This window comes from Myotis daubentonii, chromosome 7 (genome assembly GCF_963259705.1).
Source record: "Myotis daubentonii chromosome 7, mMyoDau2.1, whole genome shotgun sequence".
NCBI lineage: Eukaryota > Metazoa > Chordata > Mammalia > Chiroptera > Vespertilionidae > Myotis > Myotis daubentonii.
Genome location: NC_081846.1, coordinates 84,384,835 through 84,401,259, shown reverse-complemented (window position 1 = coordinate 84,401,259; position 16,425 = coordinate 84,384,835). Strand labels below are relative to the sequence as shown.

General features: G+C 44.4%; 1 protein-coding gene across 3 annotated transcripts in view; it reads left to right on the top strand.

The window, feature by feature from the left end:
- CCDC93 (coiled-coil domain containing 93) overlaps positions 1–8,577 on the top strand; it is a 91,105-nt gene extending 82,528 nt beyond the window's left edge. For 2 of the 3 annotated variants that reach the window (XM_059704658.1, XM_059704657.1), the window contains exons 22-24: positions 1,496–1,580; positions 3,333–3,446; positions 8,183–8,577. In XM_059704658.1, coding sequence (XP_059560641.1) covers positions 1,496–1,580; positions 3,333–3,446; positions 8,183–8,236 — 253 coding nt within the window. In that variant the 3' untranslated portion in view covers positions 8,237–8,577. Of the gene's footprint in view, positions 1–1,495; positions 1,581–3,332; positions 3,447–8,182 lie in introns of those variants that run through there. The other variant, XM_059704659.1, reaches the window with a different exon arrangement.
- The last annotated feature ends 7,848 nt before the right edge of the window (positions 8,578–16,425 follow it).

The following is a 16,425-nucleotide window of genomic DNA, read 5'->3' as shown; positions in this document are numbered from 1 at the left end:
GTGCATCCTCTAAAGTACTTTTTTCAGATAGGAATTTTCTCCAAAAACTGGATGTACTAAACTGATATATTGAAATCATACCAGCCTTGAGGCATGCATGCCCATTGGCCCGCCCACCCTCCAGGCAGCTCCAGGGCCTGATGTCTGTATAGCAGGCTTCCTTTCCGTCCAGCACAAATCTCTACTAGGTGACTAGTAACTTAAGATCTTAATAGATTACAAGCTCTAAATTTTAAGCTTAATTTCTAATTGAAAACACCCATAACTCCCTGATAAAAATTCAGTTAGTGACTTACAACCTTGTGATATTTCTAAAAGTGATGCCTTCATCTTTCCTTTCGGGCCATTGAGAGAGCCTGCACTTTGGGTGTTTTTGTGATGAGTGCTATTGACATTTTTTGGAAGAATTCCTAATCATGGTATGCATGTGCTCTGACCCCTCTGATGTCACTTCCTCTGTGGAACTGGAGGCAAAGGGGAATGTTTTAGGACATCAGGGAATCTACTCATTTAGCTGCTGCTTCTAGAAATACCAGGCTTCCCAGGCTGGCTTTAGGGAAATCTCTGAATATGTCTACTAATCTTGAGCAGTGTCTCAAATCCTCAGATTTTTAAGAACTAATAAATGAAATTCATTTCTTTTTTTAAAAATGTTTTTATTAATTTCAGAGAGAAGAAGGGAGAGGGGGAGAGAGATAGAATCATCGATGCAATCGAACCCGCAACCCAGGCATATCCCTGATAGTGACCTCCTGTGCATGGGGTGAAGCTCAACCATTGAGCCACACTGGCCAGACAAAATTCATTTCTTTTTTTTTCTTTTTCTTTTTTGCATTTATTTTATTTTATTATTTTTTTTTAATTCTTTATTGTTGAAAGTATTACATATGTCTCCTTCTCCCATTGACCTCTCCCGGTTGTTCCCATCCCTGAGGACATGTTTCACCCCCTACTGTCTGTGTCTATGGGTTATGCTTCTTTCTATGCATGCATGCAAGTCCTTTGGTTAATCTCTCACCCTCCCCCCCATTCCTCCCCTGCCTTCCCTCTGAGGTTGGATGGTCTGTTCGATGCTTCTATGTCTCTGGATCTATTTTAGTTCATCAGTTTATGTTCATTATATTTCACAAATGAGGGAGATCATGTGATATTTATCTTTCAAAATTCATTTCTTAAGCAGTACCGACTATCATTCAAAGTAAAAAAGTTTTTGTTAATTTTAGTGGAATTTTAATTAAAGAAAATACATGTTACTGAAGAAAATCGTAGGAAAAATGAAAAAAAAGATTAATATTCAATTGTAAAATCAGGTTCATTTTTATGCCTTCAGAGTTTAGAATTCTTAACTTTCTGGGCTTTCCACAGGTCCACTTGCAAATGCCTAGTTGCCTCTTGGAGCATCATCTGGGTACCCCAGACTGGGCTGACTCTGTGGTACCTCCCCCTTATTCAGAGCCCTGTGTGTTGGTCATACCTCTGCTCATTTTTCTTTCAGAGCCATGGCTTCCCCTGCTTCCCGGGACCAGTTTTTACGTCAGATGGAACAGATCGTTGAAGGAATTAAGCAAAGCAGAATGAAGGTTAGAAGGCAGGTTTTATACTGGCGATGGAGAAGGCCCTGGGAAGAATAGGCTTCTTCTGTCTGCTCTTGGTCATTTGCTCTCAGTCCTGAAGACGTATCTTCATGCCCCTGCAGGGGCAGGGCCGGCTCCTAGGACCTCCTGCACTGCTGGTCCAAAGGCAGCTCTTGGGACTATCTCCCACGATTGAACACCTGCTTTGTGCCTAGGACTATGCTAATCCTCTTAATGCCCTCCTAAGTGAGTGGTGTCATACCCATTACAGATGAGAAACCAACTTCATCAGCATCACTTCCTCACTGCATCTTTGGTTCTTGACATTCTGCCATTAAAGATTGATTCCTTAGGATCTCAGGCGCATTGTAGTTTTCAGGAACCTCCTATAAAAAAAAATGCAATAATTGCTGAACTGAATTCTACTAAAGTGAGAGGATATTGAATGCCTCAGAAGTCAGAATAGAAAGTAGAGGAACTGAAAAGGGTGGTAGCTCCAGAGGTTGCTTTTCAGATAATCACCCAGTTACAAGTGGTTTTCCTCATTGTGGCTCTGCATATTGGGCCCTTTTGTCAGTGGCTAAGCAGATTTGCTGACTGTCTAAAAGCCAGACATAGCTGCAGTTTCCTGTTAAAAAAAAAAAAGTATCACACCATACAGTCCTCAGGCAAGGCTGTAGAACCACCTGGGGACTTAGGGTATCTGCTCATGATCTTGGGGCAGAGTGGTCCAGTGAGTGATGCCAGAACGTAAACAAATGGAAGCAAGGGTTGCCTGTGGGACCTGTCATAAAAACCCACTCACAGAAGACAGACATCCAGGCTGCCTATGCTCTCATCTCACAAGTGATGAACTAACTGAGGGCAAAATCCCTCCGTATCGTTTTCCCTATAGAAAAATACTGTTCTCAAAAGAGAAAAAAAAAGGTGTCACTAGTGACAAGACTTTTCATCCACAAGAGTGAGAGCTGGTGTGAGGCAGCGCTTGCCTGAACACAGACACTTAACCAAGGTGGGTGGGGCTCCTGCAGAGGATGAATGGAGGCCCTTTCTGATGGCCTGGGGTGTGAGGGAGGCGGAGAGCAGAGAACCTGGCTAACCACGAGCCCGTCTAACCCCCGTCTCAGGGTGGTGGACCTTCCCACCCACCGTGCTCCTCCTCGGCTGCTCTTGCTAACAGTAAAGAACACAGACACTTACTGGCATTTTCCCCTTTGGCTTCTCCTTCCTGTTTACTGGGCGATGCCGTCCTGAGGAAGGTATATCCTGACCCCTCGTTCTCTCCATCCTCCCCCAGGCTTCATGCTGTGGGCCCCTCAGTGCCGGATAATTTCTTGGTGTATAGGGGCTATCGGTGTATTGCAGGATATTTAGCAGCATCCCTGGCTTCTACCAGTAGATACCAGTAGCACCGCTTCCTCAAGTTGTGACAATCTAAACTGTCTCCAGACATTACCAACTGTCCTCTGCGGGCAAAATAGCTTGGTTGATTGTGAATTGTTTTTAGTCACACACACACACAAAAAAAAACAATGAAAATGGAGCAGTTAATGCCCAGTGATAGGAAAAGTGCTGAATAAATAGAACCTCTATGCAATATCATGTAAGTAAATAAACCAACCGCAAAAGTGATATAAAAAAGGAAAATACTGGAAGGAAATCTATAAAAATATTAGTAATAGTTGCCTTTTGGATGTTGCCAACAGCCCTTGGTCAGAACATGTCTTTTCATTACCATTTCCCAAAATGTTTCAACAGATGGAAAAGAAGAAGCAAGAGAACAAAATGAGAAGAGACCAGTTGAATGACCAGTACTTGGAATTGTTGGAAAAACAGAGGCTATATTTTAAGACTGTGAAAGAGTTCAAGGAGGTAAGAGGGAGATTGGCCGGGCTTGTATAGCTGTGGGGAGATTTATGTTCACTTCCAGATGAGCCTTTAGAAACCAGAGCGCTTCCTTGGTTTTCTACTGGTCTGTGATGGGAAAGAGAAGGTGGCAGTGAGATCTGACCGTGAAGGGTGGCATCGGGGTAGGTCGTGGTCGCCTTGTTCTGAAGCCATCCTGAGGCTCTAATTGAATGTTCCAGGAGACTTCACATCTTTTTTCATTTTCCTAACACTTGACAAGCACATTAAATTTATAAAATGGCAGCATCAGCCCACCTCACAGGCCACCTAGAAACAATGTTTGTTACAGATTTAGACCTAGAGCTTTTCTCCCCTCAACCTTAGGATGGGGGTGTGGGGGGAACCTTGAGAAGCCGTGTAGGATGAGTGAACTTTGAAGTGTGCCAGGCTTGGGTTGGAATCCTACCTTTACCACTACCAGCTGTGCCCTCGGCAGTTACTTAGCCTTAATTTCATCGTTGGTGAGTTCTGTTGGGTCAGATGAGAGACGATTGCATCTAGCACTGTGTCTAGCACCTGTGACACCCACCAGTCGCTGAATTTCATTTGTCCCTGTCTTTTCTTCCCTGCATTTGGGCTGGGTTACTCTCCACTGTTCCAGAAAGAAAAATGTATGCCCTTTACTTAAAGATCTTCCGGAAAGGAGACTACTTTGTCACTTCCCAGATCTCAGCAGCTTTATTTCCAGGAATATCTACCCCCATTCTAACCTAAATCCATGTGGTTTAAGTGAGTTTAAAGGTTGCTGAAAATACAGAGGCACTAAAGGTAAGTTGTATTTTGGTGTTTGGTCTACAGAATAAAAAAATATACTAGTAATCTTTCCATAGTGATAATTTTGTTCTTATACAGTTTTAAGACCTTCCTTCCTTCCCTCCTTCCTCATTTTTTCTTTCCCTACTTCTCCTTCCCCTTTTTGTAGTTTAGCTTTTGGGAGCCACGGGCATTTCAGAATCTTTCATCTTTTCACTAAGTGTTCTTCCAGCTCCTACCATGCATGCCCCGGGGGATGTATCAGGTTGTGAAACAGATTTGGTCAAGAAGCTTATGTCGTGATCTCAGGGAGACATGACAAGCAAGGAAACAAGCCGTATTAAACTAGTAATAATAAATAAGTAATTTCAGTCTTTGCTGAAGGGGAGCTAATGTACATGTTGTGGTAGGGAAGGTTTCTCTCAGTTTGGAAAGACTTGGCCATGGGCAAAGCAAGAGGCCTTCAGCCAGGGAGCAGTCCCGGGAAGGCCTAAGGCTGGGCAGAATCAGACAGTGACCCAGCAAGGTGATCCAGGTCTGGCTGGAGCTGCAGTGGCGGAAGGGCCAGTGAGTGAGCTGGCAGGGAATAAGCAGGGACTCTTCTCCCTTTAATTCAAGTAACTCCCAAAGAGAGAAGGCCAGAGGATAAGCATTACATTTCAAATGTTGCTTGCACATGCCAGCACTGCCCTGCAGAAACAAAAAAACAAGTAAGTTGGGCAGGATAAGTATATGTTGTCAAAGTCAAAGCAAATAAAAGTGAAATGGAAGAGTTCATTCTTGCACCACAGGCTCTCAGGGCTGAAGACTTAGGGTGACCTCCAAAGACAGATGTTCCTTCCTACCAAAGGTTCCTTCAGGTGCATTAAACATCAAGACTTCTGTGTCCCTGCCTCCTGAGACAGGTCTCTCCCGGCAGAGACACCAGTGGGGCCTTCAGAGCTAGGGAAGTCCCCTAGGCCCTGTGCTTGCCATGCTCAGTGTTCTTCCCTCCGAAGCAAGCTGCAAACAAAGGGAAGAGAATCGTAGTATGTTCTTCAGACAGCTAAATGTTTTCTATTTAACGACCTCACCTCTTCAAAAAATAGCATGGCCTCTTGTTGTTTTTTTTATGTTAAAATTGCCTTCATCTTATAAAATAAGGGTGATAGTGCATTGCTCTGTGGTTGTTAGAAAATTTTTAATTTAGCAACCATATATCGGTGTTCTCAAACCTTAAACTTTCTTCCACAAGCTCCTCTGAGGTGACTTGGGGCCACCATAGGAGTTGAGGAGGAGGTGGTGATGGTAGCTTGCTTGCTGCTCCTCAGATCTTCAGCCAGAGTAATTCTGATATTTTACATGCTGCAGTTCCAAATAAGATCTCATTTGGGGTAGAAAACCAGTTTGAAAGTTGGACTTTCATCCCAGGGTGGAATCTTCTCCCAGAACCTTCTCTGTCTTGCTTTCTTTACCTGCCTCTTGCCCACATGCTTGGTCTTCTACTCCCGAATTCTGAATTCCCATCACATCCTGGTCCCAGCACCTGTGCTGGGCAATAATGACTCGTCATGCAGAGCACAGTATTATTGTCCAGAACCTCACCTGTCTTTATTGCATGTGGTTTGCTCCACATTAATTGAGCACATTAATTCATGCCCTCACCCTGGGAAAGTTTGTTAATAACAGGTCTGCCAGGAAACTACACATACTCTGAAATCACAAATCACCTTAATCACAGTATTATATCAATTAATTGTGTTGCTAAACCACATCTCTGACAAGGTCACCAAACCAAGATTCAAATTGTAGCCCAGCATTGAAGCCTGAAGCTGGCTGTGCACACATAATCTTGAGTGAGCAGATGTGCTGTTTCTGGCGCATAGCAGGCCCCTATGGTTTTAAGCAGGAAAGAAACAGGCAAGGAGACATTTTCCCTTTTATTCTAGGAAAAAAAAAAATGCCTAAAGGACTCTTTCTGTCAAACAGTGTCATTCCGTAGTCTCCCAAAAGGCTCCTAGTAGATTGCATGGGACTTCCTCAGTACACACACCCACGGGGTGACGGCCTGGACGGCTCTCCTGACAGCTCAGGCTTCGCTCCGTGTGGTATGACGCACAGAATCACCCCTGCTGGGACTCTGCCACAGCAGTGGGTTTAGGCTTCTGTGTTGTTTTTGCCTCATTTTTAGAAGGTGAAGTGCGTGAAGATTAAAGCTAATTTCTTTATTCATTATTTTGTTTTATCTTTTGTGGGAATTTTAAAAAATACACAGAAGTATCGAAAAGTACTATAAAAATACGACTATCTACTTGTTCTTGTTCCATCTCTACCCCTCCCTAATTTGGGAGGTGGGGAAACTGGAAGGTTTTTCTCCCAAGCAAATTTCAGTAACTAATTTTTGAAAGGAAAACTTCACCATTTTTCTGTATCCACCCCCAAGAAAAATTAACTGCCCCCCCCCCAAAGTATGTGCTTAAGAAGTGTCTGAGCACCTTGCTTCTGACAGAAGAGTTCCGCCTTACCCCAGTCCAAGAGCCTGGCGAGGCCTCGGCGCGGAGTGAGAGATGAGTGTAAACCCTACAGTGAGCTGGCATTTGTCTTAATGAAACCAGCGCTGTGTGGCCGTGAGCCATGATGCTGCCAGAAAGAGCAAAGGGCCTCCAGAGAGCTGGGAACACGTAGGCCCAGGGAGGAGGTGGAAACACTGACATTGGGGTCTTGTATGCAGAGGGTTCAAGGGTGAAAGGAAGTTTTTCTTCCACATTAATGGGTCTGGCTGCTAGAGGCCTGGCCCTCAAGCTCAACCTCTCCAGGCTCTTCTACTACCACTTTCACCTCTCAGTTTGAAGCAGAGCTCCTTGTGACATGGCCTAGGGAAGAGGTGGAGATTTTGTTGCTGTTGTTGTTAATTATCTCCTGAGGGTATTTTTCCATTGCTTTTCAGAGAGAGTGGAGTGGGGGCCGGGGAGGGGGCTGGTGGGAGGGACATCGATGTGAGAGAGAAGCATGGACTGATTGCCTCCCAAAAGAGCCCCACTGGGGGCGGGAGCGAACCGCAGATAGAACAAGTAGATAGTCATGTTTTTACAGTATTTTTCTCTATTTCTGTGTCACGGGAGCATACGTGCCCTTGACTGGGAATCGAACCCAAGACCCTTCACTGCGCAGCTGGTGCTCTAACCATTGGGAAACACTGGCCAGGGCAAGGGGTGGAGATTTTTGCTAGCAGATGGATGTGTCCTGAGCTATGAAAGCCAGTGGGAACAAGAGGGCAGGATGACACAGTGAGAAGCCTTTGAAGATGTCCGAAAAATGGAATATAAAATAATACAGAGGTGACCTCATACCACTGTATGTCAGTTACACAGGGAGGGGATGGGGCCAATGACCTCCCTCAGTAATGTCCCTCAGCACATACAGTAATAGATCTCACACAGCTCATTCTTAAGGGGGAAGGTGTCCCCTGATGCATATTTCTCATCTTCTGTGAGTTTCTGTCTGTCTTCAAGTTAACGATATTCTTAACCTTCACTATTGTCAGAGTAAGAACTTTGCTACTGCTTCACCTGCTGTGCTCCTTAGTCTGTCTCCAAGGACTTCCCCTTCTCTCCTTGCTGCCTGTAGTAATCCAGGAATGGCACATAACTCTGCTTTCAGCTTCTGTCCCCTGGAAGGTTTTACAGGCTTCAGGAAGCCTTTTGGAGTGACAGTGCCTAGTCTTGTCATCCTGTTTTCAATCTGACAGTGCAGACAGTGGTTGTCTCATAGCTAATTTGGTATTGAAGGTCAGCATGTCGCCGGGAAATTTCACCACACTGGTGACAACGTGGTGGGAGGCTGGTTTAGTTGGTCAGCAGTTATCTCCCGTGGGACTGGGGGGAAGGACAGCAAAACCATCTGGGCCTCACATGGGTGCTAATGTTGCCATCGCCTTTCTGTACACACTCTCTCTGCTTCCCCTCCAGGAGGGCCGCAGAAACGAGGTGCTGCTGTCCAAGATGAAAGCCAAGGCCTCCTGAAAACTCCCAGCCATCATCGGACATCATTGATTTATTGTGAACGCCATGTATCAGCTACAAGATCATGAGATGGTTCAGAACGCTACGGTAGAGAGATGCAGGTGTAATGATTTCCACACCCTGGATATTTTCTCTCTCCTGTTGGCTTCCATTCCAACTCTGTGATGGTCGTTGATGGAATCAGACAGTGTAAACATTGTGGCTTAGATAACACTCATCCTCTGCAGAAGTGTGGGCAGTATTTGTTCTCTGTGTCGATTCAACTTGTATTTCTCCAGTAACTTTGCACATATGAAGGTACCTGTATGGACTCTCTGAATAAAGAGAAATTCATTTGTTCAGCAAGTATTAATTGAACAACCACTGACAAGTAAGCATTGAGGGAGATGGAAGTATCAAACACAGTCCCTGCAGTCGGGCACCCGGCAAGTGGGCCAGAGAGCAGATACCACTACATGACCCCAGAGCTTGGCCACCTTGGATTTTCTTTAGTAAACAAAAGCTTTACAGCTGAGTGAGCAACCCATGGGAGTGCTGGTCACTTGAGCCCTTCACTTGCCTGTGGTGCCTTTTGTTCCCGGGTCCTTCTATTGCCAGTCAGCAGGCTTCATGGTGTGCTAACTAGAAAGAAAACTCACTGTCTGCTGTTGGTTTAATCCTTACTTACTACTCAAGTTCATTTCACCAAGCATTGAAAACTGGCCTCCCACTGAGGACTTAAATAAGAATGACACCTTGTCATGCTGTAGTTCTCATTTCAGTCATAGCAACATGTGGATGGCCTTGTGCATCCCCTCATTCCTCGTGCCTTACACTCTGGAAGGGCCATGGTCTGAGCCCTGAGAGGAGACACACCATTCGCTGCAGTCCAGGGCAGGACGTGATAAACCGCAGAGTGACAGGCAGTGAGCTGATGTCAGGAGAAAGAGCAGTGAGGTGTGCAGAGATCCAGGAGACTCGTGGTGGAGCCAGGCTTTGGGCTGCATTTTAATAGGCACAAATAGGAGGGAAGGCCATTTTGGATAAAGATATGATTCTGACTAAACATTCCAGAGGGTATGGGAGAGTACAAGGCATGCTGGAAGAGCATTGGATGGGCTGGTCTCTGTGCAAGAGGCTTTAGAGACCAGTCCAGAAATATGGACTAGGACCAGCCTTTGGAGGGCCTTGAAAGGAAGGCTGAAGAGTTGACTTGATCCTCTGGAAATAGGCAGGCCAAATTAGACGCTGCTCCTGCACCGGTCCCAGTGATCGGCAGCTCAGTCAAGTTCAGGAAGCCCCAGTGTGAGGTTTGCACTTCATTTTGCATAAACCTTGCACACATACCATCAGTTTGTAGACCTCCCTAATTGACAACTTTCTGAGGAGTTAGAGATTATTCGGATATTTGTCAGAAGGTGGTAGGGAAGAGTAGTGAGTGACATTCTGGGGTTACTGTAGGCCACCTTTCTGTGTTGGGAAAAGTATGGTATGACCTATCAAAGTGGGGACGTTTATATTGGGCTGTGTTTCTAAAGAGTTTTATTTGGTTTGGTTTGGTTTGGTTTTGGTGCAGGGAGGTCTCAGTAGAATCTTTTCCCTTTTTTGTCATCTATAAGGCCTAATACAAATAATAAATTAGTTTCCAGTCCTTGAACACATTTTGAATCGGCAGAAGCCAGTCTAGAGAATTCAGTGTTTGTACAGTTGACCTACAGAATAGATGGTACCTTTGTGAGTAACGGGACATTAAGTGTGTTTTACACTCAGGCCTTAGGGGCTGAGGAGGTGCCCCAGGCCCATGATTTCAGAAGCCAGCAGGGGTTTCTTTTAGGACCATATCCTTCCCTGTATGGCTGGGGATTCTGCCAAGCCCACATGCTTCCCAGAGATAAGAAAGAAGAGGGGAAGCATCCTTAAGTGGCTTTTATGAAACATGTGCCTTGGAGGATTTCCCCAGCAAGCATGCACTGTCCAGGGCCACCCATGCCCTAGGGTTCTCAGCCAGCCTCTGGGCTGGGAGCTCCCCTACTCCCACATGTGTCTCATGCAATACATGTAGCGGCTTTGGTTTAAACCAGAATTGAAGCTGCTGTGAGTGGGACAAACTAGAAGAGGCATCTGGGGAGACACTTGGGACATACTCTTACTGTTCTTGGCCTGGGTTCAGTCTCCTATGGTCACTAGGGTCAGCTACTAGCACTCTCAAGGAAGGTTCCCAGCATTAGAGAGCAGCTGCTAGAGTTACACATGAATTGTCTTACTTTTTTTACAGGGAGCATAGATTCCAAGGTTGTCGGGACTAAGATCTTGTTAGAGTTGGGAGCCTGTAGTTTTAACTGGGTTCTGGTTTGTAGTCCCTGTTCTCTGGGTAGCTGGATCCTGCCAGCAGAACCAGGAGGCAGAGGGACTGGCCCAGGCTGAGGAAGTTCTCCCTAGCAAACACCTTAGCTCTTGGAACCTCCTGAAACCAGGAGCAAGGCCTGGGAGAAGGCCTCAGGCAGCCCTCTTACTACCTCACAAAGTGGCCTCTGGCTATAACATCGATGGGCCCTCATTTATTTAGTGACCAAGGCAAACTTTCCTGAAAGGGCACTTTGGACAGTAAGGAGTGGTCTGTAAACCTGGTCCTCCTTGATTTCTGTCACCTCAGCTGGCCATCTTGTCCTCTGTACAGGTGACTAATGATCAGTGTAAGAGGAAAATACATATTCTAGAAATAAATCTTTATAATTTTACTAAAGGCCCTGGTGCACAAAATTCATGCACCTGGGGGGGGGAGCGTCCCTCAGCCCGGCCTGTGCCTTCTTGCAGTCTGGGAGCCCTCGGGGGATGTCCAACTGCCGCAGAGGCGGGTGAGGCTCCCACCACCACCACTGCACTCATCAGCCATGAGCCCAGCTTCTGGCTGAGCGGTGCTCCCCCTGTGGGAGGACACTGACCACCAGGAGGTAGCTGCTGTGTTGAGTCTCTACCCCCTGGTGGTCAGTGTGTGTCATAGTGACCGGTCATTCTGCCATTTGTTCAATTTGCATATTAGCCTTTTATTATATAGGATTTTTAAATTACTGTTTGCATTCTATATTATCTTGTATTAGTTTCATGTATACAGCATAGTGGTTAAACAACCATATACTTTAAAGTATTTTCCCTGATATTTCCAGTACCCACCTGGCACCATACAGTTATACAGTAGTATTGACTGTACTTTACATCCCTGTGACTATTTTGTAACTACCAATTTGTACTTCTTAATTCCCCTTCACCTTTTTCACCCAGCTTCCCTCTCTGACAACTGTCAATCTGTTCTCTGTATCTGAGTCTGTTTCAATTTTGTCTATTTTGTTTTAGATTCCACACATAAGTGAAATGTGGCATTTGTCTTTCTCTGACACACATTTCACTTAGCATAATACCTTCTAGGTCCATCCAAGAAATAAATCTTACCACACTGTCAAAAATGGTAAGATTTTATTTTATTTTTTTATGGCTGAGTAATATCCCATGTGTAAATAGACCACAACTTTTTTATTTACTCATATAATGATGGGTATTTAGTTTGCTTCTATATCTTAGCTATGTAAATAGCGTTACAGTGAATATAGAGGTGCATATATTTCAAATTAATGTTTTGGATTTTTTTGGATACATACCCAAGAGTGGTATTGCTGGGTCATAAGGCAGCTTTGCTTTTAATTTTTTGAAGAAACTCCATACTGTTTTCCTCAGTGGCTGCACCAATCTGCATTCCAACAACAGTACACAACGTTTCACTTTTCTCCACATACTTGCCAACACTTGTTGTTGATTGATTTATTGATGATAGCCCTTCGGACAGGTGAGGTGATAGCTCAATGTGGTTTTAATTTGCATTCCTCTGATGAGTAGAGACAGCGAGCATTTTTTTCATATGTCTATTGGTTATCTGTATGTCCTCCGTGGAGAAGTGTCTGTTCAGATCCTCTGCCCATTTTTTAATTGGAATTTGAGTGGTATGAGTTCTTTATAAATTTCGGATATTAACTCATTTTCAGGTGTATCATTAGAAAATCTCTTCTTCCATTCAGTAGGTTGCCTTTTCATTATTGGGGGGTACTCTCTGTGCTTCTGGACTGGTGTTTCTTTTTCTTTCACCAGATGAGGGAAGTTTTCAATCATCATTTCTTCAAACTAGGAGCCCAGTGTGCAAAATCACACAACCTGTCCACCCACCCGCCACCTTGCCTTGACACCCAAACCTCTCCACGCAGAGCTCCAGCGTGCTTGGCCCAGCCCCCCAACCCCTCTGGCCTTCTCTGGCCGCTTCAAGTCCCGCCCTCAGTCCCTTGAGTTGCCTTGGACTGATCCCGCCTTCTCCGGGCACCTCCTTGCTTCCTCCCCGTCTCCGGAGCAGTGTGGCAGCTCCACCCAGTCATGGCACCGGAGGAGAGCATGGAAACCTTGCTGCCTGTGCTCCTTCCCCAGGCAGGTGCGCGGCAGGGCACTCTGAATGCGAGCGGTGGGTGGCAAAGGACTGGTGAGGGGATCCCTACGGGCTCTCACCCCCCACCCTCCCAGGCATGGGCCTCCTCTGGGCACCTCACCGCTTCCACCTTGTCTCCAGGAACAAAGCCGCACATACACAAGCAGCCTCCTCCTTAGTGGTTGTAACTGGGATGTTAGGACCAATTAGCATATCACCTCTTTATATATATAGATAGGTTCTCAATCCCTAGCTCTCTTCTTTTTCTGGTACTTCTGTGATGTGGATGTTGTTGCACTTGTTTTCCCAGAGGTCCCTTAAACTACCCTCATTTTTTAAAATACTGTTTTTCTCTTTGCTGCTCTGATTGGGTATTTTCTACTACCTTCACTTCTAAATTGCTAATTAAGTCCTCTGCTTCATCTAACCTGGTGTTGGATTCCTTTTAGTGTGTTCTTCATTTCAGATATTGTATTCTTAATTTCTGACTTATTTTTATGGTTTCTACATCCTTTTTTTAATGCTTACCTTCTCTTTAAATTCTTACTGAGATCATCCACTCTTCCCCTAAGTTCCTTGCACATGTTTATAACCATTGATTTAAACTCTGTATCTGATGGATCTCTCACCTCTATTTCATTTAGTTATTTAAATGGAGATTTTCCCTGTCATTTGGGGCATGTTTTTTTGTTTTCAGGTGAGGATATTTTTCAGGAGAATCAATGTGGGGATTTCTCGTATCCTCTAATTTAGCCATCTTAAAGTTTCTTGATCCACTCATATAAGAAGGTACAGTCAAACCTTGGTCCTCAAACATCTATCTCAGATAATTCACTTCTCAACCTGACCACCCTTTCATGCTGATACCTCTATGATCAGTTATATGAATCTCAGGCGACAAAGGGAAGAATGAGCGAATCTGAGTCAGTTTACACCTAAACCTCACATTAATATCTCAGGAATTGTGCCGTGAATATTTTTGCGTTTTTTTGCTTTCATTTTTACTAAATTTTCATTTTTACTATACATTTTATTTCCTTTTTGTTAAATTTTTACTTACATTTCATGTTCTTTTTGTTTTCAAAGTGTTTATAGATCAAACAGTACATTATATATGTACTATACATAAGAAAGGTTAAAATAGAATCCTATTGGGGTTTGGAACATAATTAATTCAATTTACATTATTTCTAATGGGAAAAAATTGATTTGAGTTTCAAATAGCCTTCCGAAATGAAGTAAGTTTAAGAACTGAGGTTCTGAATATAACACACATCTTTTACTTGTACATTTCATATATATTTTTCTCTTTTATCTGCAGCTTTAGATAAATGCTGAACATACTTCTGTGGAAGACTTGCAGCAAACTCTCAGAATCCCAAGGTGATTCTATGTCTTCCTCTAAATGCTGACATTTTACAACTTCTATTATTTTTGTGTGCTACATCAACATAAGTCAAATTGTCATTTGTTTGCTCTTACGGTATCAGTAGACTCAATACCATCTTGTTTTCCAGTTGCTGGCTTTGTTGCTCTTTCCTTTCTTCCCTCCTTCCCTCCCTCCCTTCCTTCCTTTTTAAAAAATATTTAATGTTGAGAGTATTACAGATGTCCCTCTTTTTTCCCTCTATTGCCCCCCTCCACCCGGTTCCTTCCCCACCCCAGGCCTTCACCACCTTATTGTCTGTGTCCATAGGTAATGCATAGATATACTAGTATGTATATAAGTTCTTCGATTAATCTCTTCCCACCCCCTCTCTCCCCTTCCCTCTGAGATTCGTCAGTCTGTTCCATGTTTCCATGCCTCTGATTCTATTTTATTCATCAGTTTATTTTGTTCGTTAGATTTCTTACTCATTTATTTGGATTTTTAGATTCAGTTGTTGATAGATATGTATTTGTTGCCATTTTATTGTTCATATTTTTACCTTTTTTCTTCTTCAAGAATATTCTTCAACATTTCATGTAATGCTGGTTTGGTGGTGATGAACTCCTTTAGCAGTAAGCAAACATTCCTTTTGCGATTGGCTAATTCAAAGGGAGGGGCAGGGCTTTGCTGTTTCAAGACAGCTGCCCCCAGGAAAGCCGCAAGCCACATGGCCGAGATGGTGGCCCCCAGGGGAGCACGTGCCATGAGGCCATCCTGGCGGCTGCTTAAGCCCTTTTTTCAGATAGAAAAGATAACTTGCTTATCATTATACTTGGTTAAAAATGCAGAATTAATCCTCCTCTCTAACCAGATTTAGATTGAAAATTCACTAGAATTATATGACTTCTTAAATCTTAACTTTAATCTTAAACTCTTAAAAGTTTCAATCCTTTTTTGATAGCAAGACAGAACTCAAACAATATACAAAACAAATCTCAAGACATACGAAACACATCCGACGAACAAATTTAATTTTATACTGTAGATATTTTTATAAGGGACATTTAGATCAACTTCTATCCTTCGAGAACAGCCTTAACTGCGTGATTGCAAGCCAGCCAGTTTGCTGGAGGCGCGGGGAATTCAGATGCAATTTAACCACATTGTCTCTTGCCGCGGCCTGGGCTGAGCCGGGCCGCTAGGTCAGGAGAGTCAGAAGACATCTTCCTTGGTCTGGGAATCGCGGAGAAGCCCCTCCGCCATTTTTCCTAAATCTTTAATCCGTCCGCGGCACTGAGGATACCAAGCCACGTCAAAACTATCTGGCATAACTTTCTCTGGGCGAGTTGCCGTCAGGACAATTGCGGAGAAATTCCAGGCGCAGTTCTAAGTCAGGCTCTGGGGGAAGGCGGGACAACATGTGTCTGCTTCACCCCCCCCCCCACCCCGAAAGACCTCAGTAATTTAGCTGAATTCCCGTTTCCAATTAAATCAACGGCATGCTTTTAAAGACCAGATTAAGCTAAACAACAAGCAGATGAAGCAATAATACACACAAGTCACGGAACTTAAGAGGACATGCTGTAGCTTTAAAGCTCACATTTAGAGTAGAGACTTCTTTCCCGAGTCCCTGAATTTCCCAAGTTTTACACCCAGTTGAAAAAAACTACTACACTCCCCCTACTTACCTTAAATATGCGCGCGCGCTTTCCGGGAACATGACCCTCGTGGTCCTTAACTGCATCCAGTGTTCAGGATCCCTGTTCGTGGCGGCCAGATATGGGGGTACGTTCTCTCTTCCCGCAACCAGTGCCTAAAGGGAGAACGCGGGGGTTCATGAATCTTGAGTAGAACGCGAGAGGGTTAAGGAAGAATGAAAAAAAGGAGACTGAGACAGAAATAGAGGGAAAAGCTGGGCCTGGGTGTGGCGTCTGCCCTCTGGTAGATGAACAGAGCCCAGAGCCAGGGCAGCAACTTTTATTTATAGCCAAATACCAGGAAGTTTTACTAAAGGTAAATAAAGGGATTGTGTGCATTCTTGTAGCTTCTTCGTAAATGGTCACCTCCGGTGGGCCCAAATTGCATTCATTCCTGGTGCTTGACTGGATTTAAATAATAAAAGCCCATTCCCCAGCACCTGGGCTTTGAAGCGTGGAACTGAGGCATTCTCACCTCTTGGTTAGATATGCCCCCAAGACAAGGCTGTGCCTACATCTTGGGTTCAGTCAACATGAGAAAGCCCATGGCGTCTTCCCTGGCAGGGGGCCCTCCACAGCGAGTGGGTCTCTTTAGACTCCTCTTGTTTGGGACTCTGTGTTTCCTGGGCTTGTAAGTCTATTTCTTTCACCAGGTAGGGGAAGTTTCCTGTCATTATGTCTT